This window comes from Leopardus geoffroyi, chromosome D2 (assembly GCF_018350155.1).
Source record: "Leopardus geoffroyi isolate Oge1 chromosome D2, O.geoffroyi_Oge1_pat1.0, whole genome shotgun sequence".
Lineage (NCBI taxonomy): Eukaryota > Metazoa > Chordata > Mammalia > Carnivora > Felidae > Leopardus > Leopardus geoffroyi.
Genome location: NC_059334.1, coordinates 87617343 through 87640884, shown reverse-complemented (window position 1 = coordinate 87640884; position 23542 = coordinate 87617343). Strand labels below are relative to the sequence as shown.

General features: G+C 57.2%; 1 protein-coding gene across 4 annotated transcripts in view; it reads right to left on the bottom strand.

The window, feature by feature from the left end:
- INPP5A (inositol polyphosphate-5-phosphatase A) overlaps window positions 1-23542 on the bottom strand; it is a 178099-nt gene that overhangs the window by 61102 nt on the left and 93455 nt on the right. For all 4 annotated transcript variants that reach the window (XM_045439324.1, XM_045439323.1, XM_045439320.1 and 1 more), the window contains one exon: window positions 11198-11261. In XM_045439324.1, the coding sequence (XP_045295280.1) occupies window positions 11198-11261 (64 nt within the window). The remainder of the gene's footprint in view (window positions 1-11197; window positions 11262-23542) is intronic.

Sequence of the window (23542 nt, the reverse complement as noted above, 5' to 3'; positions counted from 1 at the left end):
GGGGGACGGCGGGAAGGAGACAGGGGAGCACGGGGGGCGGACGGGGGGAAGGAGACAGGGGAGCACGGGGGGCGGACGGGGGGAAGGAGACAGGGGAGCACGGGGGGCGGACGGGGGGAAGGAGACAGGGGAGCACGGGGGGGCGGACGGCGGGAAGGAGACAGGGGAGCACGGGGGGCGGACGGCGGGAAGGAGACAGGGGAGCACGGGGGGCGGACGGGGGGAAGGAGACAGGGGAGCACGGGGGGCGGACGGGGGGAAGGAGACGGGAGCACGGGGGGCGGACGGGGGGAAGGAGACGGAAGCACGGGGGGCGGACGGGGGGAAGGAGACAGGGGAGCACGGGGGGGCAGACGGGGGGAAGGAGACAGGGGAGCACGGGGGGGGACGGCGGGAAGGAGACAGGGGAGCACGGGGGGCGGACGGGGGGAAGGAGACAGGGGAGCACGGGGGGCGGACGGGGGGAAGGAGACGGGAGCACGGGGGGCGGACGGGGGGAAGGAGACAGGGGAGCACGGGGGGGCGGACGGCGGGAAGGAGACAGGGGAGCACGGGCGGCGGACGGGGGAAGGAGACAGGGGAGCACGGGGGGCGGACGGGGGGAAGGAGACAGGGGAGCACGGGGGGGGGACGGCGGGAAGGAGACAGGGGAGCACGGGGGGCGGACGGCGGGAAGGAGACAGGGGAGCACGGGGGGCGGACGGGGGGAAGGAGACAGGGGAGCACGGGGGGCGGACGGGGGGAAGGAGACGGGAGCACGGGGGGCGGACGGGGGGAAGGAGACGGAAGCACGGGGGGCGGACGGGGGGAAGGAGACAGGGGAGCACGGGGAGGCAGACGGGGGGAAGGAGACAGGGGAGCACGGGGGGGGGGACGGCGGGAAGGAGACAGGGGAGCACGGGGGGCGGACGGGGGGAAGGAGACAGGGGAGCACGGGGGGCGGACGGGGGGAAGGAGACGGGAGCACGGGGGGCGGACGGGGGGAAGGAGACAGGGGAGCACGGGGGGGCGGACGGCGGGAAGGAGACAGGGGAGCACGGGCGGCGGACGGGGGAAGGAGACAGGGGAGCACGGGGGGCGGACGGGGGGAAGGAGACAGGGGAGCACGGGGGGGGGACGGCGGGAAGGAGACAGGGGAGCACGGGGGGCGGACGGGGGGAAGGAGACAGGGGAGCACGGGGGGCGGACGGGGGGAAGGAGACAGGGGAGCACGGGGGGCGGACGGGGGGAAGGAGACGGGAGCACGGGGGGCGGATGGGGGGAAGGAGACGGAAGCACGGGGGGCGGACGGGGGGAAGGAGACAGGGGAGCACGGGGGGGCGGACGGGGGGAAGGAGACAGGGGAGCACGGGGGGGGGACGGCGGGAAGGAGACAGGGGAGCACGGGGGGCGGACGGGGGGAAGGAGACAGGGGAGCACGGGGGGCGGACGGGGGGAAGGAGACGGGAGCACGGGGGGCGGACGGGGGGAAGGAGACAGGGGAGCACGGGGGGGCGGACGGCGGGAAGGAGACAGGGGAGCACGGGCGGCGGACGGGGGAAGGAGACAGGGGAGCACGGGGGGCGGACGGGGGGAAGGAGACAGGGGAGCACGGGGGGGGGACGGCGGGAAGGAGACAGGGGAGCACGGGGGGCGGACGGGGGGAAGGAGACAGGGGAGCACGGGGGGCGGACGGGGGGAAGGAGACAGGGGAGCACGGGGGGCGGACGGGGGGAAGGAGACGGGAGCACGGGGGGCGGATGGGGGGAAGGAGACGGAAGCACGGGGGGCGGACGGGGGGAAGGAGACAGGGGAGCACGGGGGGGCGGACGGGGGGAAGGAGACAGGGGAGCACGGGGGGGGGACGGCGGGAAGGAGACAGGGGAGCACGGGGGGCGGACGGGGGGAAGGAGACAGGGGAGCACGGGGGGCGGACGGGGGGAAGGAGACGGGAGCACGGGGGGCGGACGGGGGGAAGGAGACAGGGGAGCACGGGGGGGCGGACGGCGGGAAGGAGACAGGGGAGCACGGGCGGCGGACGGGGGAAGGAGACAGGGGAGCACGGGGGGCAGACGGGGGGAAGGAGACAGGGGAGCACGGGGGGGGGACGGCGGGAAGGAGACAGGGGAGCACGGGGGGCGGACGGGGGGAAGGAGACAGGGGAGCACGGGGGGCGGACGGGGGGAAGGAGACAGGGGAGCACGGGGGGCGGACGGCGGGAAGGAGACAGGGGAGCACGGGGGGCGGACGGGGGGAAGGAGACAGGGGAGCGCGGGGGGCGGACGGGGGGAAGGAGACAGGGGAGCGCGGGGGGCGGACGGGGGGAAGGAGACAGGTGTGCAGTGTCGTGGGACAAAGCTCTGGCCACTGTGGGTTTGGGGGAGCATGAACCCCAGGTCAAAGCAAAGCACTGGAGGGTAAAGACTCATCTAAAGACCCACCAGAGGGACACAGGACGAGATGTTTGGGGACTCGGGGAATTCAGGACACAGCAGTGTGTGGAGCCATCCCCAGGTGCACACAGCTGCTCACTGTACCCACTGTCCCTCTGTTCCTGTTCCCAAACATGGGCACAACCTGCTGAGGTGACTAGTGGGGGAGGGTAAGTTGGTCCCCCGGTCTCCCCTCATCACCTCACCCCTGGGCTCTGCGTTAGCCGGTCGGCACCTCGTGGGCAAGCCTGAGTCATGACAACAGGCGGCCGGGGGCACGAGCTCCTGAGCACAGGTGGTGCACGCCCCCAGGACAGACTCCCCCAGGACAGACTCCCCCAGGACAGACTCCCCCAGGACAGACTCCCCCAGGACAGACACCCAGCAGTGTGTGATGATGGGGCGGCACTGGGTCTGCGGTGTTTTAGGTCAGTGACGAAGAGGAGAAGCCGTGGCAGGAAGGCAATTTGGCTTCAGATGAAAACCCTCGTTGCCTTTGAGGAAAAAGGAAGAGCTCGGGAGAGGTGGAGAGAAAGGAGTTCGTTCTTTGTTAAAAAATAGACTTCAGCATAGTCTAATAGTTTAGAGCAGTTTTAGGACTACAATCACCCGAACGGGAAGCACCACCTCGCCCACCGCCGCCCGTCCCGCTACCGACACGTGGCACTGGTTCAGCAGGGGCACCCGGCCTGGCACCTGGGCTCACGGTCCGTGCCGGACGTGCCCGGGGTTTTGACAAAGGCACGGCGCCACACGCCCAGCACGGCGGTATCACACCTACCCTCCCACGGTCCGGAAGTGCCGGGCGCTGGCCCAGCCCCCTGCCCCCCCCCCCCCCAGCCCCTGCCACTCTGACTGCTTATACCCTCCTTCTGCCTTTCCAGAAACATCATCTTGCTGGAGCCTTTCCCCACAGGCTTCTTCACTCGGAAAAACACACATTTAAGGCTCTTCTATGTATTTTTGTGGCTCCATTTTATTGCTGTGTGACATTCCACCGTTTGAATTTTCCACAGTCTACTTATCCATTCACCCAGAAAGGACATATCCTGGCTCCTTCTGGCTTGGGGTAATTATGAATAAAGATGTTATAGATACTTCCGCGTAGGTTTTTGTACGGACATAAAATTCCAACTCCTTTGGGTAACATGCCGAGTGGGATCGCTGGACCCCACAGGAAGCCTGTGTTTGGCTCCTAAGGAACCACCGAGCTGTCCTCCCCAGTGGCTGCACCGCGTCGCACCCCCAGTGGCCAGGAGTGAGGGTCCTGTTGCTCCACGCCTCCCCGGCACGCCGGGCGGTCGGTGCTCCGCACTCTGGCCGTGCGAACAGGTGCACGGTGCTGTCTCCTCACACGCGATGCGGGGCGTGTGCTCCTGTTTTCATCTGTCGTCTGTACATCTTCTTGAGTGAGAGGTATGTTGAAATGTTTGGCTCATCTTTTCATTGGACTTGTCTCTAATTGTTGAGTTTTAAGAGTTCTGAGCATGCCGTGGACTACCAGCTGTGTCTTTTGCAAACAGCTTCCCCTGTCTGTGGCTTCTCTTTCCACTCCCTCAACAACTCTTTCACAGAGCAGAAATTTCTAAGTTTAACAAAGTCCAACTTACCAATTTTCTTCATGGGTTGTGGAGCTGTATTTCAGAGTCATCACCAAGCCCAAAGTCACCTGCGGTTTCTGTGTTATCTTCTGGGCATTTCATACTTTCATCCTTTATACTTAGTTCCGTGACCCGCTTTCGGTTCACTTTCGGGGAGGTGTAAGGTCTGGGTGTGGATTCACTATTTTGCACGTGGACACCCAGCAGTTCCGACGCCATCTTTGCTCCGCTGTGTTACCTTTGCTCCTTTGTCAGATGTTAGTCACCTATATTGACGTGGGTCCATTTCTCTGACCCACCGACCCGTCTGTCTACCGTTCCGCCAACCCCACGCCATCTTGATTACGGTGGCTTTTCTGTGAGTCTTCAGATCAGGTAGTACCAGGCCTACAACCTTGTTTTCCTCCTTCAATATGGGGTTGGCTCTTCTGGGTTTTTTGTCTCTTCCCTATAAATGTGAGACTCAATTTGCTGAGGTCTACAAGGTAACCTGCTGGAGTTTTGATGACGATTGCACTGAATCCACGGATCAAGCTGGGAAGAACCAATATATTGACAATACCGAATCTTCCTGTCTGTGACCGTGGGCTACTGCTCCCCTTATGTGGATCCTTTTTGGTTCCTTTCAACAGAGTTTTGTGCTTTTCCTCATATTAATCTTTTTTTAACGTTTACTTGTTTTTGAGAGGGAGACAGCACGCACGCATGGGGGAGAGGCAGAGAGAGAGGAGGACAGAGGATCCCCGTGGGCTCTGAGCTCTCAGCCCAGAGCCCGACGCGGGGCTCGAACTCATGAACCGTGAGATGGTGACCTGAACTGAAGTCGGACGCCCAACCGACTGAGCCACCAGGTGCCCTTTCCTCGTATGAATCTTACACGTATTTTGCTAGATTTATTCCTACGTATTTCTTGTGCGTGTGTGCGCTAATGTAAATGGTATTTTGTTTTCAATTTCAAATTCCGCCCATTCACTGTCGGTATAAAAAAGCCATTGACTTTGTATATTAACCATGTATCCTGTAACCTTGCTCATTGGTACCAGTTTTTGTCGTTGAGGATTCTTTCAGATTTCCTACGTAATCATGTCATCTGAGAACTAAGGCCGCTTTATTCCTTGACCCCGACTCCCATCAATAAGCCTCTTATTTCTTCTTGCCTTACTGCACCGCCAAGATTTCCAGTACGATGTTGAAGAGAAACGGTGCGTGGACATCCTTGCCTCGCTCCTGGTTCTAAGCGCAAAAGCATCTAAGTGTCGATTACATGTTATGTGGACGTAGGTTTCTGTAGCTGTTCTTTACCAAGTAGCTCTTTCCTGTGCCTAGTTTGCTGAGAGTTTTTATTATGAAGAGGTGTCAGGTTTAGTCAAAGACCTTTTCCGCATCCACTGACACGTGATTTTCTTCTTTAGCTTGTTGATACGACGTATGACATTAACTGAGTTTCAAATGTAGAGCCAGTCTTGCGCACCTGGAAAAAATCTCCACCTGCCACGGTGTAGAATCCTTCCTACACACCGTTGAATTCAAATGGTTAATATTATGCTGAAGAGTTTCGCATTTTATGTTCATGAGAGACACGGGCCTACGGTTTTCCTTTTCTATGACGTCTTTATTTGATTTGGGGATTAGGCAAGGCTGGCCTCACAGAACGAGTTAGAAAAGTTTTCCCTCTGCTTCTACTTTCTGGGAGAGACTGTAGAGAACGGGTGTAATGTCTTCCTTCAATGCTTGGTAGAATTCACAGTGAAACCATCTGGGCCTGGTGCTTTCTTTTTTGAAGGTTATTAGTTATTGATTCAATTTCCTTAATAGCTAAAGGCCTATTCAGATTATCTAGTCTTCCATTTATGAGTTTTGGTAGGGTGTATCTCTCAAGGAACTGGACCATCTAAATGATCAAATTTATAGGCCAATTCACAATATACCTTTATTATCCTTTTAGTGTCCACACTGTCAGTGGTGATGACCCCTGTCTCATTTCTAATATTAGTAAATTGTGTTTTCTTTTTTCTTGGTTAGCCTGACTAGAGGTATATCAATTTTATTGATCTTTTCAAAGAATCAGCTCTGGGTTTTGTTAATTTTCTCTATTGAGTTCCTGTTTTCAATTTCATTGATTTATGCTCTAGTTTTTATTATTTCTCTTCTTATGATTTGGATTTATTTTGCTCTTCTCCTAGCTTCCTAAGGCAGCAGCTTCGATTATTGACTTCAGGTCTCACCTCTTCTCTGCACATCTGATGCCACCGACGCCTGGCTTTCACTGTAGCCCACAAATTTTGATCAGCTGTATTTCATTTTCATTCAACTCAAAATATTTTGAAACTTTTTCTTGAGATTTATTCTGTGACCCGTGTGTCAGTTATAAGCGTGTTCTTTAACGTCCAAGTGTTAAAATAAAATACAGTGACCAGCCTTTGAAATTCCCTGAGCACATAAAGCCAATTCAATCATACAAACAAAGCTGCAATTAGCTTATTTTTATTTTGCAAGGCTAACTTAAGCTGGCTCATTTCTTACTTATGCCTCTGAAAATCATAAGCAACCCTCAAACTGTTTCCAAAGCTTGACAGGAGGTAACCGCTCAGCGATTCCCCATTACTCACGAGAATTCTTACAACCACCACGGGGAAGAAGGAGCAGTCACTGCCCACACACCGTGTAGGCTGCTGTCTCACGACACACCCCGGAGCCTCACTCCACGTCTCGGTTTGAGTGCTCGGGTTTGCACACGGTCTTGCTGACGTGCACCACCAACTTTGGCTAATTATTACCTCAGTGATTCCCTGGCTTTACTTCTGTCAGTTCTGAACTTTTGACACACGTATTTTGGGATTTTCCGGCCACCTTTCTGTTATTGATTTCCAGTTACATTCCACTGTGGCCCAAGAGTATACTTTGTGTGATTTCTGTTCTTTTAAATTTGCTCAGGAGTGTTTTATGGCCCAGAATGTGGCCTATCCTGGTGAATGTTCCAGGTGAACTTGAGAAGAATGTACGTTCTGCTGTTGTCGGATAGGATAATCTATAAGTGTCCATCAGACCCAGGTGATTGATGGTGCTGTTGAGTTGGACTATGCCCTTACCACTTCTCTGCCTGGCCGGGTCTGTCCATCTCCGGTGGGGGGCACCGGAGGCCTCAACTCTTAACCGTGGATTCATCCATTTCTCCTTGACATTCTGTCAGTTTTTGCCTCTTTTGTGGCGACGGTCTGTTGTTAGGTGCGTCCACGTTAAGAACTGTTATGTCTTCTTAAAGAATTGACCCCTTTATCGTTAAGTGGTAAATGGCTTTGTTCATCCCCAGTGACTCTCCCTGCTCTGAAGTCTGAGGTGTCTGAGATTAAGACCGCTGGCCCAGTGCTCTTCTTGGCCAGTGTCAGTGCCATCTCTCTCTCTCCATCTCTCTCCTTTTAATCCGCATGTGTGTACGCATCTTACGCGGGTTCCTGGCAGACAACACACACGGGTATCATCTTGTTAACCACTCTGACGGTTTCTGTCTTGAAATTGGTGCGTTGGCACTGCTAACACCTAAGGTGATTCTGAACACAGTAGGACACTCGGTGCCGGTAACTTTTCCATCTGTTGCCTTCATTTCCCGTCTTTCTTGTCTCCCCCGCTTCCTGCCTTCTTTGGTTCAGTTGAGCATTTCATCCGATTCCACTCTCTCTCTTCTGTCAGCATGTCCACCGTATTTCATTTTGAAAGTTTTCAGCTGCCACAGTTCGCGATACACATTTACAGCTGGGCCGGGTCCGCTTTCACGGAGGCTCGTATCCCTTCACAGAGAGCCCGCGTTCCCCGCGACAGAGCCCTGGGCTGTCCCCACCCCTCCTGACGGCACTGCTACTCATCCCTTGTCCGCAAGCTGCAGAGTCACCCAGAACGTTGCTGCTGTTGGCGCTCTGTACAAAAGTTCTCTGTCAGACTAAGGATAATAACAAATACGACGTCACCCCCATCTACTCCTCTCTCGCGCTCTGCCCCCTTCGTGTGGATCTGCAGGCACCGTTTTTCTTTTATCAAATAACTGTTAACATTTTTTTTATAAGGCAGGTCTGCTGGAGACAAATTCCCTCGACTTGGGTTTGAGAAAGTCTATTTTTCTTTAAACTTTGAAGGATAATTTTGCTAGCCACAGAATTCTAGATTTTTTCCTTCCAACGATAAAAATATTTCACACTGCTCTATTTGCTTCGTGGTTTCTGAAAAGAAGTCCAATGCAAATCTTGTCCTCGCTCCTTTCTAGGTCACCCCTACCCACCCCCGATTCTTTCAGCGTCTTTCCGTCATCTCCGGCTTTCTGTGGCTCCAGAAGGACCCGCTCGGGGACGGATTTCGGGTGCTTAGCCTGCTCGGTCACCTAGAGCTCTCTGGATCTGCCGCTTGGTGTCCATGATCAGTTGTGTACAATCCTGGGCCGTTACTTCAAATATTTCCTCCGTTCCTTTCCCCGCCGCCCCTCAGTGCACGCGTCCCACGGCGCTCGGACATCTTGCTCTGCTTTCGTGTTGTGTTTTTCCCCCACTTTTCAGTTTGGAAGGTTTTCTACCACACTCTTCTGGCCGGCTGGCTCTGTCTACAGCCGTGGCCAGGCCGACGAGCCTGGCAAAGGCCTGGTGCGTTTCTGTTACGGCGGCGTCCTTCATTCTGAGCTGTTCCCGTGGATTCGTGGTTTCCGTCTTGACTCGCGCGGCCATCTGCGCGCACGCCGTCCGTTCTGCCACGGGCGCCACCGGTGTGTGAACCGCAGCCATCCACGCTTCCGGGTCGGACAGCTCCACACGGAGCCACACCCCGGTCTGGCTCCGACGCGAGCCTGCTCTCTGCACGCCGGACCTCCTGTCCGTCAGCTCAGTTTCTAGCTTCGGGTGGAGGGCAAAACGTGAATAATTGGGAAAAGGAACTGAGCAGACGGGCCGTCCACGCGAGGCGTTGTGCTGATCTGGCGAGGAGCCGGGCTGTGTTTCCCGCGAGGGCTCAGAGGCTGAGCCCTCCTCCCGCGTCCCGTTGTGGCTCCCCTGTCGTCTCTGTGCTCTTGCCGGGGACACGCTGCAGGCCTCCGCCACACCGCGTCGCGGTGACGGGCGCTGCGGCTGGGTGCAGGGACACTGTCCCGCAGCCCCATGACCGCGCCTCAGTCCTTCAGCCAGCGTGAGCCCTGGCTGCAACCTCGGCACACGCTTCCTAGCACCGCGGCCCCTCGGGCCCCGCAGCGAGGCCACCTCCCTCCGCCAGGCCGGTGGGGCTGCTCTGGGGAGGGCAGGCCTCTCGGGAAGAACCCAGTGTCCAAACAGCTCCTCCCACCCCCAGCAGCACCAGGGGGTTTTTCTCTGATCTTCACCAAGACAACACGGTGGGGCTCCTGCAGGCAAAGCTCACGGAAGTGGGGGGGCTCCGAGGCCGGGCCCCCACGGGCTCTTCTCTCCCAAGCCCCCATCCTGGAGCCTCCGGCCTTCCGCCCCGTCAGCCGCCCCCGCCGGCTCCGGGGTCCCGGTCCGCCCGCCTGGTCCTCCGGTCTGGAGGCGGCACCGGCCCGGCGGCCTGGCTTTGCTGCGGGATCTCAGAGACGCGCCCTCTTGGGTCCGCGCAGTGCCACCCGTGCTCGCAGGTGCCGGGCCAGAACGTGACGTCCCTATCATCCTTCCCACCCACGGCTTCAGGGCGTCCTCGGATTTCTAACTGCTTGTTTGTGAAAATACAGGCTATTCTTAAAAAGTTCATTCAAACTTCTCACAACTCCTACGTTTGCTGTAACTTGACTCAAGGTGTAAGAGTGAACCTTCGAGAGCTGGGGCCACAGTGCAGGGCGGCGGCCCGCCCCACTCCTCTGAGACCAGCACCTGCTCGGAGCGGCAGCAGTGGCACGGCCACGCTGGGCCACCGCTGCGTCCCTAGGGTCCCCACAGCCTCCCGCCACAGACGTGCTCAGGGCATGGCCACTGCCACCATCTCAGCCCTTGTCACTGACGACATGGGGGCCCTCGGGGAAGGTCTGCTGGGGTCACGCGTACATGTACCTAATGGATGGTTTTGAATAAACCACGGGCCGGCCAGGTAGTTTTGACCCATCTGATTTAGCAATAAAATATGTATGTAGATGGTCACTCAAAACAAAGGAAAAGTTAAACAGATCAGCGACACGTCTGAGCCTGAAGCACAGGCTTAGTAGAAGTGCAACCCGTTCTGCTTCCAGCCCCGCCTGGAGCATGCCGTGTCCGAGCACCTCCCCCCTGTGCACTCTCGCCCACGGCCCCGCTGCTTGACAACGTGACACAGTGGTGTCCACGGTCTATCAAGTTCGGGGGACGGTGGCCTCCGCCCGTCTCTCACCAGGTCTGCGTGGCTTCCCCAGTGGGAAAAGGCAGGTGCTTGTGTTCAGAAAACCGTGTGAAGCATCCTCAGGCAGCAGGGCCAGTGAAAAATAGTCCTGCTGGCTGGAATCCTGTTCTTAACATCGATGAAATCACTACTCAAGCAATTTAGAGAAGGCTCTGCTCCTCACTTTCCTGAGAGGTGATCTGTCTCGTAAGTGAGCAAAGATAATGAATCTGGACAAACTGACATAATTAGTCGCTCTCCAGAGTTATCACAACTCCAGTGACATCTCAAATTAATGTGATCTGGCTCAAGAGCATTGTGGAGCCAGAGGACTCACAGGTGGCACGAAGGGACAGCGCCCAACCAGGCAGGCGCACAGCACCCCAGCCGAGCAGGGCAGACGCTGGGGCCGCCCAAGCCGGGGGGACGGCTCACACGTGCTGAGCCACAGAGACAAAGGCTGTGTCTTCGGGAGGCACGTCTCCTCCCCCACTCAGCGCACGGTGTCGGCCCAGACGCACGGGCATTTTTCACTCCACCGCAAACAGCAGCGCTCGTCCTTCTCTGTAAAGACAGCACACTCTCCTGCCGTTCTCCACTTTCTCCCATTTGATACGGACACAGACACAAGACCATTCCCTTCTCCTCTCGACTGCGCTGCAGGAAAGCCTGTGTCGCCTACAGGCCCTGCCCAGCAGGGGGATGGGCAGGGCTGGGGTCTGGGGCAGGCCCGCCGCCTGGACCTCAGAGGGGCCAGAAAGCCAGGTTCCCCTGTGAGGTCCCTGGTTCGTGGCTGTGAGCCTCCCACAGGGACACGGGGTGGGGTGAGCCCTGCCAGAGATCCCAGAAGAGTCTTACCTTTAAAGTCAAACTGGTAGATGTTTTTTAAGGATTCATGAAGAAAATAAAAGCTTCCTAGTGCCTGCAGAGCAAAAAGAGAAGTCAAGTGAATGACCAGCACCGGGAACCATTTGAAAGCGTCGTTAAGTGACGCACAAAAAGCTCTTTTGGACCAGAAACAAAAGTTAACTCATCCGGACTTAATCACGGTCACGGGGAGGAGATGTCAGCCACGTCTGAGGCACAGGGGTGCGCACTCCGGCGCGGTCTCGCCTCTGCTGTGAGCGCCAGGGTCCAGCGGGAAGGGCTCGGGCACCCGCCCCCGGCCTCGGGCACCTGCCTGCCCCCCCATCGGCTGCACTCCACACCCCTCCTCGGCCCGCCCTGCTCCTTGCCCTCCTCCCCTCCTCCTCCACGTGGGGCTGCAACACCATTCCCCCCAGAGCTGCCGGGCCCCTGCCCGCCAGGGGCTGACTATCCTGGGCATCGGGGTCAGTCCTGCTCCCCACGCTTGGGAAGGAGGCGAAGCCACAGAGGCCAGGCTGGGGGTGGGATGACCGGCAAGGGAGGCTCGCACAGCACACCTGACACTAACATTATTTGCTGGTTGTCTAAAATTCGAACTTGACTTGGTTATTTCCTAAACGCGTCTGTGCACGCATATATATGCTTATGCGCATACGTGTGCGAGCAGGAATAACGTGTGTATGTGTGCGTGCATATACGTTGAAATGCACACACACCCGTGGACACGTGTAAATGTGCACGCAGCAGGTGTTTGTGTGTGTACGTGTCTATGTGTAGATGCGTATGCATGCAGGTATATGCGTGTGTGTGTATGAACGTATGCATGTGCACACGCATGTGCGTATCTGTGCACACACGTGCGGATATGTGTCAGTGCATGTGTACATATGTGCACACATGTGTATTCAGGCAGATACAGATGCAGATGTACATGTGTGCATGGATATGTATTTTACGGTTTTGCAAAATGTGGCCACCTGAACAAGGGGCCGGGGAGACTTCCAGGCAATAAAACTGCTCTACGACCAGATTACAGCTACAAAACTACGCTTTGCCCAAACCCACCGCACTGGACCCTAGGAAGGGTGTGTTTCGCCGGCTGTACATCGCGCCTTTACTACTGTGACTTCCACGGACGAGCCCCGTCCTCCTAGAGTCCACCCCTCACGGCACAAGATCAAGCAGGGAAAAGAGCCCAGCAGGGCCGTCTGCCCCGAGACTGAGCCGAGTGAGAGGCGGGGGCGTGGGCGCCAGGCTGAGGGGCCGGCGGGGGGCGGCACACGGGCGCTGGCCGAGCAGGGACGCCTGGCTGCAGCCAAAGGCGGTCGGGCCGCGGCAGGCAGGGCCTCGCTGGAAGGGAAAAGTGGGGTTCTACTTTTCACTCTGCAGCTCAGTCCCGAAGGGTGAGGGGAAGAGCCGGGGGAGGGTCGGGCAGACAGAGAAGGGCTGGTGTGCAGAAGGCTGAACCAGCAGGACAGTGACACGGGGGTCCCTCAGCCAGATTCCCAACTGCCGGCACCTGCCACATACACCCTGTCTTCTTGTGTACACACACACACACACACACACACACACGGACGTACACACAAGTACACACACGCACGGGCGCACATACGAACACCCAGCACATACGCACACGTACATGGGTGGGTACATACAGCACACACGGGCGCACACGCGGGCACACACAGGCACAGGGGCACACACACACACGTGGACACACGTACACACGTGCATGCACATGTGGCCAAACCACCCAAAAGCAGCTGCTGCTGACCCTACGACCCTGCATCCTGAACACGGCAGCGCGGGTCCCTTGTAAGAATCTTCTTATGACCGCAAAGTGTTATCTCTGCAGAAAAGGGGCAGCGATGCCACAGAGTAACACTATCAAGCCCAGATTAAAGTTCCCAAACTGCCTACAAATCCTTTATCCGCTCCCTTCCCCCCAGCCAGTCCAGCCTGGAGCTCCGAGGGGTGCCTTCCGCACTGAAAGGCCGCCTGGTGGGTGCAGAGGGGGAGGGGGAGGGCGCGGTGCAGGCAGCAGTCGTCACCCTCTCATCTGGGGGGGGCGGGGGGGCGCCTGCTGGCTCCCACGAGCCCTCCCGAGGATCCGTGGGCAGGACCCTGCCCGGGTCCGCAGTTAGTGTGGGGGCAGGGGGTTACATTTGCCGGGCACACGTGCAACCCCCACATGCCCTGACCCCAGCATCCCCCCACCGCACTTCAGCAGCCTTGGAATTCCAGTTCCTGGGGGTTTCCACATCCCGGGGCTCTGTGTTCCAAGCCCTCCCGCCAATGCTGGCTGTCCTCAGGCCTTCCCCCAGGGAAGACGCTACGACCGCGGCCTCTGTCAGGCTGGGTCAAAGGGCACACAGGCCCCTGGTCCTCGATGCCGTTGCCGACTCCGCGAGGGACACCTGGGTTCAGAACCACAGCATGGGCCCGCCCACAGAGGCTGCAGGCACCACGCCAGGCGCCCTGCAGGGGGCCCGGCTGTGCCTGGTGCGTGGCCCTGCCCCAGGCCCAGTCCTGGGGGCTGGCGGTCTCCTTCGGCCCAGGAGTCCAAGAGCAGAGAGATGACACCGTCCTCCAGTCCGAGCCCGGAGCTGCCTCACAAGCCTCCCCGACGTGACCCGAAGACAAAATGCGGACACTTCCGGCAGTGCAGGCGACCCTGGGGACCTTCTGAACCGCTCCAGTGGTCACTGCCTGAGGAGCCACAGGGACAGACATGGCAGCCTGGCGAGCAGAGTGGGCGGGAGCAGGGGAGTGCCAGGCTTCGGGCTCCTCCCCAGGGCACAGCAGGCCGCTCGCCGGAGGCCAGACGTGCGCAGACTTGCCAGAAACGCAGAGCGGAGGCCTCGTCCCGATTGGGAAGATCCTCTCGAGGCTGCGAGCACATCCGGCCAGGGACCGGCCGGGGACTCGGGGCCGAGGGGCTCACCACACGCGGCAACCGGGCGGACTGCCCGCCTGCCCCCTCCCTGTCGGGCACCCGCCCCGGGTCCGCTCACAGGAGGAGCTGAGGCACCGTGGTGCACGCGCCTGAGGACAGCCAACCCTGTCTTCTCTTTTGACAACTTGGGCGAAGGCCCCTCCAGGCAGGAGAGACAACAGGACCACGGGCAGCGCGCGGCCCTAGGGAGCACGTGAGCAGGCCTGCATCCCTGGGGGAGCCTCCCTCGCTGTGGCGCCGCATCAGCCCTTGACAGCTGTGCCTCCCTTGATCCGGGAAAGAGCCCTCTGAAAAGCGTAAGCCCACCAAGGTCACGGCAAACGTTTAACTATGACCTTGTTGAATGTGATAAAGCCAATACAATGTTATGAAGTTTACAATAAATAAATGGAAAATAAACGGCCAACACAGGCATAGAAACTGTAATTCATGGAGTCAGAAAATCCATAATTAGCTCTAATGAATATTTAAAGTCAAAGTTCAAGCTAACTTTTTCAACGTTTGACCTACTCTATCAATACGGTTCAGGGCACACATCTATCACAGGACATGACGACATCAGGACAGAGCGCGCCCGGGCCTGCCAACGGGGGGGGGGGGAGGCCCCGCGCCCGGCGGGCCTTCTGCCCACAGCACCTGTCAGCACTGCGCTTGTCATGTCGGAGAATATTGACTCCTTGCCTGTTTTACTAAAAACAATTAAAATACTTTTTACATATTTATAAACCTGACTGTCAAGGGTGCCTATTAATTCTCCATTAGTGAGACACAGTCCAGTCGATGCTGTATTTCTGCCAGAACAGCAAGCGAAAGGTGGGCGCCCTGGACGGGGTGGGGACGGCCTCCAGGTGCGGCCTGATGGTGCCGCGGCAGAGCCCGGAAAGCCCGGAAAGCCCGGTGCCCGGGGCTCTGCCGCGCAGGGCAGGTGTGGCGGCGCAGGAGACCCCAGCTCCCGTGCTCGGTGGAACGCGGCAGGGGACGCGTCTCCCGGTCGCCGTCCACCTGGGCATTCGTGTGAATCGCGGCCCACGGCTCAGCGGCCGACTCGGGGTGCAGGCGCACGCGCCACAAAGCCAGTTCTCACTCAGCTCAACTGGAGTCTGCTGATGTGATGAATGGTCCCAGCTGGAGCTGAACTGTGAGGGCGGGAACCCCACCCCACCCCCCACCAGCACAGCAGACTCAGGGCCGCGACCAGAGCAGCCGGCCTCCACACATCCGGTCAGAAAGCACCATGCGCTGCAGCCGCCGAGCAGCCTCAAGAGGGCCCGTAGCTGTCGAGTGCTCCCACTTTCCGTGTCCAGCGCTCCCACTTTCCCGGTGGGGCTGCCTCGGGCCTGGGCAGAAGCCGACCAGGAGGGAACACAAAGCGACTCTTACAAAGGCCTCCATCACTTTTTATTTGCAAACAAATCAAACGGCCAGTAATTTATCATTCCGGCAATTAGGTCAGCAGCCAAAGCACACATCATTAACCTGCAGGCCTGCAGCTTCCGGCTCGCTTTTCCATGAAACAGAACATTCCTGCCGCCAGATCGACAGCGGCGAGAGCACATGGGAACACTCTCTTCTTCTGCGGACGCTACGGAAGAGCGCCTGGAGAGTGACCCCCGGGGTGACGGCGGCCAAGTCCCGACAGCGCCCTGGGAGTCACCAGGACTCAAGCACTTCTCCCAGGGGACAGGTCGGTGAGGGAGGGGGAAAGGGCCGGGCAGCCAGCTGTGGGGTCTGCACTGGGGCAGGAGAGCGCACAGGGCGGGATCCCAGCACAGCACAGCTCGGGAAATCCCACCACGGGGAAGGGTGACGGCATTTATCAAAAGTTACGTGGGCTTTGGCGGGTCTCTGCTCCCCCAGGGTGGCACATTATGTTGTTTCTATAACTAAAGCGTTTTCAACTTATCTTTTAGTTTTTAAAAAAGTGCTTATTTATCTATTTTGAGAGAGAACAAGTGGTAGGAGGAGGGGGGCGCAGAGAGAGAGGGGGAGAGAGAATCCCAAGCAGACGTCACAAACCCCAGCGCGGGGCTCGAACCCACGAACCGTGAGAACGTGACCTGAGCTGAAACCAAGAGTCAGACGCTCAACTGACTGAGCCACCCGGGCGCCCTTCAACTTGTTATTTTTCAAAATTAGAATAAACGCATCTACGAACGGGAAAAAGAACTTCGTAAGATGTCGTTGATAAACTTCTTCAAGTTTACAAAAAAATCGGAGACCCCTAGTTGTTCTAAGCTAGAATCAACAGACTGCAGTGGATCATGGCTGGAAAAGCCTCTTCATCTGGAGAGAGCGACGAACCCTCTTGCGCTCTGTCCACTGTATCCTGGCGCGGGCGGACAACAGGGAGGAAGGACCCCCACGTGACAGACGTGGCCTCGCCTGCGACGGTGCGGCGCGCAGTGAGCGGTAGAAGCCCTCGTGAGGAGGGCAGCCGTGCTCTGAGGATGGCTACACGCGTCCCTCTCTGGGCACGAGGCTTAGACGCCGGAGGGAAGCCTCGTGTGTGCGGCCCCCGGAGCAGCACCGGGGCGGGCGCTCGGCTCTCTCGATGCCACCCCCTTGTCCAGGGGGACAGCGATCCCTGAGCACAGAAGACACAAGCCACAGGGAGACGGGTGTGCCCGCTGACACCCACGCGGACGCACGGAGAAGCTGGAGCCCTCAGGAGGGGTGCACGTGAATGCAGTGGCAACACTTCCAGAAACACTGACGAACGACCAACAACGAATGCTTCACGTGAAGGCGGGGGAGCAAAATCTGACATATCCCTACGGGGGGGGGGGGGGGTCCTATCCAGCAAGGAGAGTAAACACATCATACCCCGAACCTAGACGGGCTTCGCGGTGTCGGGAAAGAAGAGGCTCTGAAAACTCCACACGGCCATGGTTAACGAAAACTGAATCCAAAGGAGCTGAAACAAAAAGCGTGATGCTAAGATTGTACCGAAAAAGGAATAAAATGGCAAACACAACTTCAGAGCAGGGTTGCGTGGGGGGTGGCAGGGTGTGCAGGTGCCCACGGGCACCCGGGGTCAAACGGGGACTGCACAGGCGTCTGCTGTCTCCCCAGAAGCGGCCGCCATCTTGAACGGCTACGATCAAGGTCCAAAGCCAGAGCCCTCAACTTCGTCGATGTCATCTTATCCACCTTCTCCTCAGAACTTGGTTTTTCTCCATTTAAAGCTGTATTTTACAGATGTTCCCATCGAGACACACAACTTCAGCTTCCTTTTAATGCTGCGTAACGATCCAAGATATAAAAATACTGCAATTTTTATCCATTCTTCTATTAGAGATGAAGACCGTCTCCGATGTTTTCACGATTACAACTGATGCTACGAGTGTGCCCCCATGGCATCCTGGCACACACACGTGCCAGGCACCCACACAAGCTGCCCGCGTGTCCTAACCGTGCACGCACACAGAGGACACTGGAGTCTCTGGGTCGCAGTGTACTGCACCTTCAGTGCAGGTGTCATCGTGTTGCCCTGACGACCACACGTCCCCAGTATTTCAGGCAGTGGCCGCTGCTCCACACCCTTGCCAACGGTGGCGGCAGCAGACTCCTCTTCCCCAGCCCGATGGTGTGAATTTACACGTCACCGTCGTTTCGACCTGCATTTTTGTTATTCCATCATCGCTGAGCCTCTTTTGAAGATTACTGGCAATTAGATTTCTCTTGTGAACTCCTTGTTCATATCCCTTGTCCACCTTTCTACCTACCTTTTTCTCACCTTATAAGATTTTTAATTTTTGAATATAATTTGGAATTTTTTAAGTGTTTATTTTTGACAGAGAGAGAGAGAGAAAGAGAGAGAGAGAGAGAGAGAGAGAGAGAGAGAGAGAGAATGAGTGGGGGAGGGGCAGAGAGAGAGGGAGACACAGAATCTGAAGCAGGCTCCAGGCTCCAGGCTCCGAGCTGTCAGCACAGAGCCAGCCGGACACGGGGCTTGAACTCACAGACCGCGAGATCATGACCTGAGCCAAAGTCGGACACTCAACCGGCTGAGCCACCCAGGCGCCCCCTAATTTGCAACGTTTTCATCTATTACTTGCATTACAAAGAATTTCTCCCTCTTTAGCTTATCTTTTCTTTCGGCATCTTTAGTTAAATAGAAGTTTTTATTTTTAAAGTAATCAAATTTATCAATATATTCCTTTATGGTTTATGCCTTTACGTCTTACTTGGAAATAGTTCCCTAATCTGATTCCACAATGGTATTCTCTGTATTCTTATGTGAAAGCCTAAGGCTGCGTTTCACCCATTGAAGTTTGTATGGTGACAGAGACTTGTTTATGGGTCTGGCTCAAGGTAAAACCCAGCATTACTACGTTTTCTGTAGAAACCAATCATCTGGTCTCCCAATAACTTACACCTCTATTTCAACTTTGTGGGGGTCTGCTCATGACTTCTCCACGCTGCCCAGCTGGTCTATCTCCAGTAACACATTTACCTTTATCGTACGTCTTGATATTTACTAATATAAATGTCTCATTTTATTATTCCTCACAACTGCTTTCGTTGTTTTGGGCCCTTTGTATTTCCAGATGAAACCTCAAAATGGCTGCTAGATTACACCCAAGGCATCCTACCGGGGTTGAGATTATAGGCCCACAGATTGGGAGTAGGGGGCATTTTTAGGATATTCAGCATTCCTTCCCATAAATATGATACATCTTTAGGCAGATATTTTAAAATCTGAAGTGTTTTAAAACATCTTCTAATAAAGTTTTATAATTCTCCATAAGGGTCTTGAAGATCTCTTATTAGATTCACTCTCAGTTATCTTTTGGTTTCTGTTGCTGTCAGCAAATGCAAGTTCTGAGACCACTGTTGGGTTAGAACCGTTTGTCGCCAGGGAACAGGAATGCTGCTGGCTGTTGTGCATTAATCTTTTATTCAGCAACACTGCTCAGCTTGCTTTGAGTGCTAACAGTTGAGCACTCTCCCTGATGGTCTGTGAGTAAGGACTGTTTGTTTCCGTCTGGTTCCTCTCCGTAATCTCCACACCCTTTTCCTCCTTTCTGCTTGTTTCGTCGTGTTGCGGGAAAAGACACCTGGCCCCGTGCGGAGAACAGTGTGTGGGGCGGGAGGGCAGCAGGGGACGTACCTGCGCCATGACTTTCTGATGAATGCAAAGTAGGCTAGGCAAAAGAGGCAAGGTCAAAGATGCCCCCTTACGAAAGAAACCGGACCGGACAGTTTCCTGGGTGCAGGAGAATCCAAGAGGAGTGGGATTTGCTGGGAAACAAGAAACCGGGAGGAATCTGCCACGCCGATGTGCCTGCTGGACATGCACACAGGGATGCCGCTCAGGCAGGCGGGTCATGAGTCTGAAGTTCCGGGCCAACGTGTGAGCAAAAAGGGACATTTCAGCTGCCTGTGAAGATTGGTATGAGAAGCGGCGGGAACGCTGGGGGAGAGGGCTGAGCCCTGGGGCACTCCGCCAGCAACGTGCATCGGCCGAGAGAGAGGCGCTGGCGGAGGGGAAGAAGGGACAGATGATCGTGGTCTTTAATTGGCTAAAGCAGTGCATCGCTTTAGGAAATTTCAAAATGTCAAGCCAGCCTTGCATTCTTGGCATCAACCTGGATACTCATGACACCTGCCTTCATGCGCTGTTGGATGTCTTCCCAACACCGTGTTTAGTCTTGCGGTTTCCAACCTTGTCTCTGTTCTCATCACCCCGGCGAAATGACTCTCTTTATTGACGTTCCACTCACAAATCCAAAGGACGCTTTTCACGACACAGGTCTCTTGCCCTTCCCTCGTCCTTTATTGCCAGGTTTGAGGACTAGCGTCTGTCTCTCTGGACTCTCCTCCTCCTCCAGGTGACGACACACCGGGTCTCCTCGGGACCCCTCTGGAGCCTCTTCCCTCCTCCCCGCTGTGGTGGCCAACCCCCCCCCTCCCCCGCCGTCTTCCAGCTGGCAGCTCCCGCATGCACAGCACTGGGCCTCCCCTTGAAGGCCAGCCTCGTGGGTCAGAACTCGGCCCCCGTGTGGACTTCTCATCAGGAGCCGGTCTCTCCCGACTCAGGACATTACTCTGTCACTCACCCTCCCACACCCTGGATACCCGCAGCCGCCTCCCCCCGCCACGTCTCTCCTGCAGGACCCCTGCTTCCTGCACGCCTCCCGCCCCCTCTGCCTGTCCGCCCGATGTCAGGGTGACCTGTCAAGAAGAGGCTCTGGCCCCGTCACTCCTCTGCTCTTCGGTGACTGCCAGGACACGGGGCCTCCCGGCTGCCCTTCCACGTTCCCAGGCCCCGGCCCAGCACACAAAGCCCTGACCGCACTGGCACCCGGGCCTGGAGCAGGCTGAGGCCTGCCGTCATCGGGGCCTGGGCCTGCTCTGCCTTCCCTGTCTCAGCTTCTTCTCACGTGGCCCCCTGCTGCTGCAGGTCTGCACGGAAAGGCTGCCTCCTCTGAGCAGCCCTCCCAGACTGCTCATGCAGAGCCTCGGCCCAGCACAGTCCCCCACCCTTCCGCAGGGCCGTCCGCTCCGGCTGCAGGCTTGTTTCCTTCTCGCGTGTGCCTTCTTTGCCAGCAGTCGGGAAGCTCGCGGTCAGTGTTCTCGGGACCTCTGAGTCCCCAGCTCAACACCTGGCACCAGGCAGAGACTCCACAACTGCTGGTAAAGGGACAGGCGTGGAGACGAGCCTGCGGGACCGCCTGGTGGGTGGTGTGGGAGGGCCCACTCAGGTTTCAAAGGACAGCCTAGCGCACACCTCCCAGCGCTTCCAAGAAGCTGAGCGTGGTCGCAGAAAACAACATACTTTGTATCCAAGAGGGAATAAGTCCTTCACGAGAGTGAGCCCAGAATCCCGGTTTTAAAACAATTTAATAGACGGAGTAATAAATCAAGGCAAGGCTACTAGAACACTCATTAGATTATAAATAATAATAAATGAAACAAAGCTTTTGTTTAAATCCGCGTAGAGCTTCATTGATCTCTTCCGGTATAACACACTCGCGGACGGCCCATCTAATCGGATGAGGCGGCATCATTGCGCGTTCCACCCGGCATCACCCAGGAGGGGGCCTGTGGGAGCAGGTCGCTGTCAGGACCGGCGCCCTCCCTCTCAAAGCGGCTTTGTAGCCGTCTCAAATGAGGGCTGACTCACGTACAAAGTACTAACTTTCCAATTTCAGCTTCTGGGGCTGAACACGAAATGACGGCACGAGGGTGTCCCCCCGTCTGACCCTCGCCCCAAGCCCCTCTCCAGGCCGGCCGCCTGCTCCAGAAATGCACGTATGATTTCATTTCGTCTCCCGTCCAACAGCCGGCCTTAGAAGTTAATTAAATTGGTCGTCCATTGTGTTCACCTACTTGCAAAGCTAATGATATTCCGTTCCTGAATTAAAGAGCATTTTATAAAGCTTGCACCACGGGAGCTGGCGTGCTGTATGAGGGGTGCCGAGCCCTGTCACAGCCCCGGTGATCGTGTCCCCAATTAGGCAGCCCAGCGAGGGGCCTGACAGGGAGGGTGAACACACAACAGCCACTTAACATCACACGTGGTCACGATAAATCCCCCAGATCAACGCGCCTGTTAACGTTTCACATCACCACCGCGACGGGCACCTGACAGGTGCGGACGGCCTTCTGAAACGGTCCCCGGGACGGGCTGCCTGGAAGGGAGCGGCGCATCGTGAGGGTGGTGACGCCAGACCCTCGCGCGCAAGGGACACCGGGTAGAACGCCTGACTGGGGAGGCAAGGTTACCAGCTGGCCCAGGAAACGGCCTTCGAGAGCGGGCTCGCACATCCATTCACACACCCAGTCACTGCGCAGATGGTTACTGGAAACTTCTCCGGGCCGCGTGGTCTTGGGCATCCGACAGGGACCGAGGAGTAAATGGCCTGAGGCGCGGGGGACAGTGACAGGTGCTTCACACAAAGGATCGGCCTCTGACCACAGGGGCTCCGTCCACAGGATGCCTGGCACGGCGGCACGTGCGTGGGGGGCCCCGGGACAACACCTGGGGCTTCTGCCATGGAAGCCGGGCCAGGCGCCTGAGACCGGCGCTCCGGAGAGAAGGCGTCCAGCTTGACGCGGCTGTGGGACTCCACAGGCAGACTGAGAAGGAGACTGGACGTTTGGGCCTGGGGTCCAGGACAGAGGTCTGGGAGCCGATGCAAATGTAGGCGGACAACGTGGACGGCCGACGGCCTGGGTGCCGAGCTTGCCGAGGAGGGAGGACAGCCAGAGGCCCGGGAGCAGGACGGGACGGGGGCGGGTGGTATCTCGGAGGTGAGTGGGGAGGAAGGGGCAGCTGCGGGGCCAGGCAGGTGGAGGGCACGGCGACTGACCCCCCGCCTCCACCCGCAGAGGCCAGCGGCGCTGTGCACAGCCACCTCGAACGGCCGACACTCGAGACTCCTCACGGTGGCTGCAGGGACGGGGACCCCGCCGCTAAGCGTGGGGAGTGCGGCGCCCCGGGAAGCAAGGGGGCCAGAGACTGGCCGCAGCTGCAGGGAACCGTCGAAGCGTTGGCCCAGGGAGCACGAGCCCACCCGCCACGTCCGTCCTGCGTCCTCCCGCTGCCCGGACGCGGTGGGCCGTGGTGGCAGGTTCACCCGCAGGACACCCCGGAGTGCCCTGGGGACGCGGTCAGGCCTCGGGGGCTCCCTCCCACAGGACAGTCGCCAGCCGCTGAGCACGTTCAGACCTTCCCTTCCACACCGAAACCCTACTGACTTACACGTGACTTACTATATCTCACCAACTGATGCCGCACAACCGGCGGGAAAAGCCGGTCAGTTGCTCACACGGTCTTTATTTGGGAGGAAGGGAGGGCGGGCCGGGAATCCACCTACGTGACGGAGCTCCTGCCGTGAGCCGTGGGCGACAGTGACCACGGAGCCCCTTTGCAAGCACCCCAGGGTGCTTTAATTTAATTTGCCTCGCCTCGGTATTTTCCCCTCCAAACGAGATGCGTCTGCGACCCCTCCAAACGAGATGCGTCTGCGATACGGATGCACTTCTCGACAACATGCATTCTGCAAACTGAGTTTCAATAATGAGCAAAGAAAAATATCTTAAAATGACCAGTTTTAATTATGAGACTTACTAAGTCATTTTTTTTCATGTCTACATGATTACAAAACTAAATCAATACACTTTTATGCCAATTAAATTACGTGGAGCATTTGCATCATAATCAAAACAGCTCTTTTATCTTTCCTCTTACAAAAATCATTAGCTTTTCAATTACAATTTCACCCTCACAAACGTGGAGAAATCCGTTACGTGCGTGACGGACAGAGGATAATTGAAGTCCAGTGCACTTGAAGAGATGACTGGCACCAAACACAAGCTGTTTACGGAATTCCTTCTGCCGCGGGGAGGCTTGGGGCAGACAAAACGCT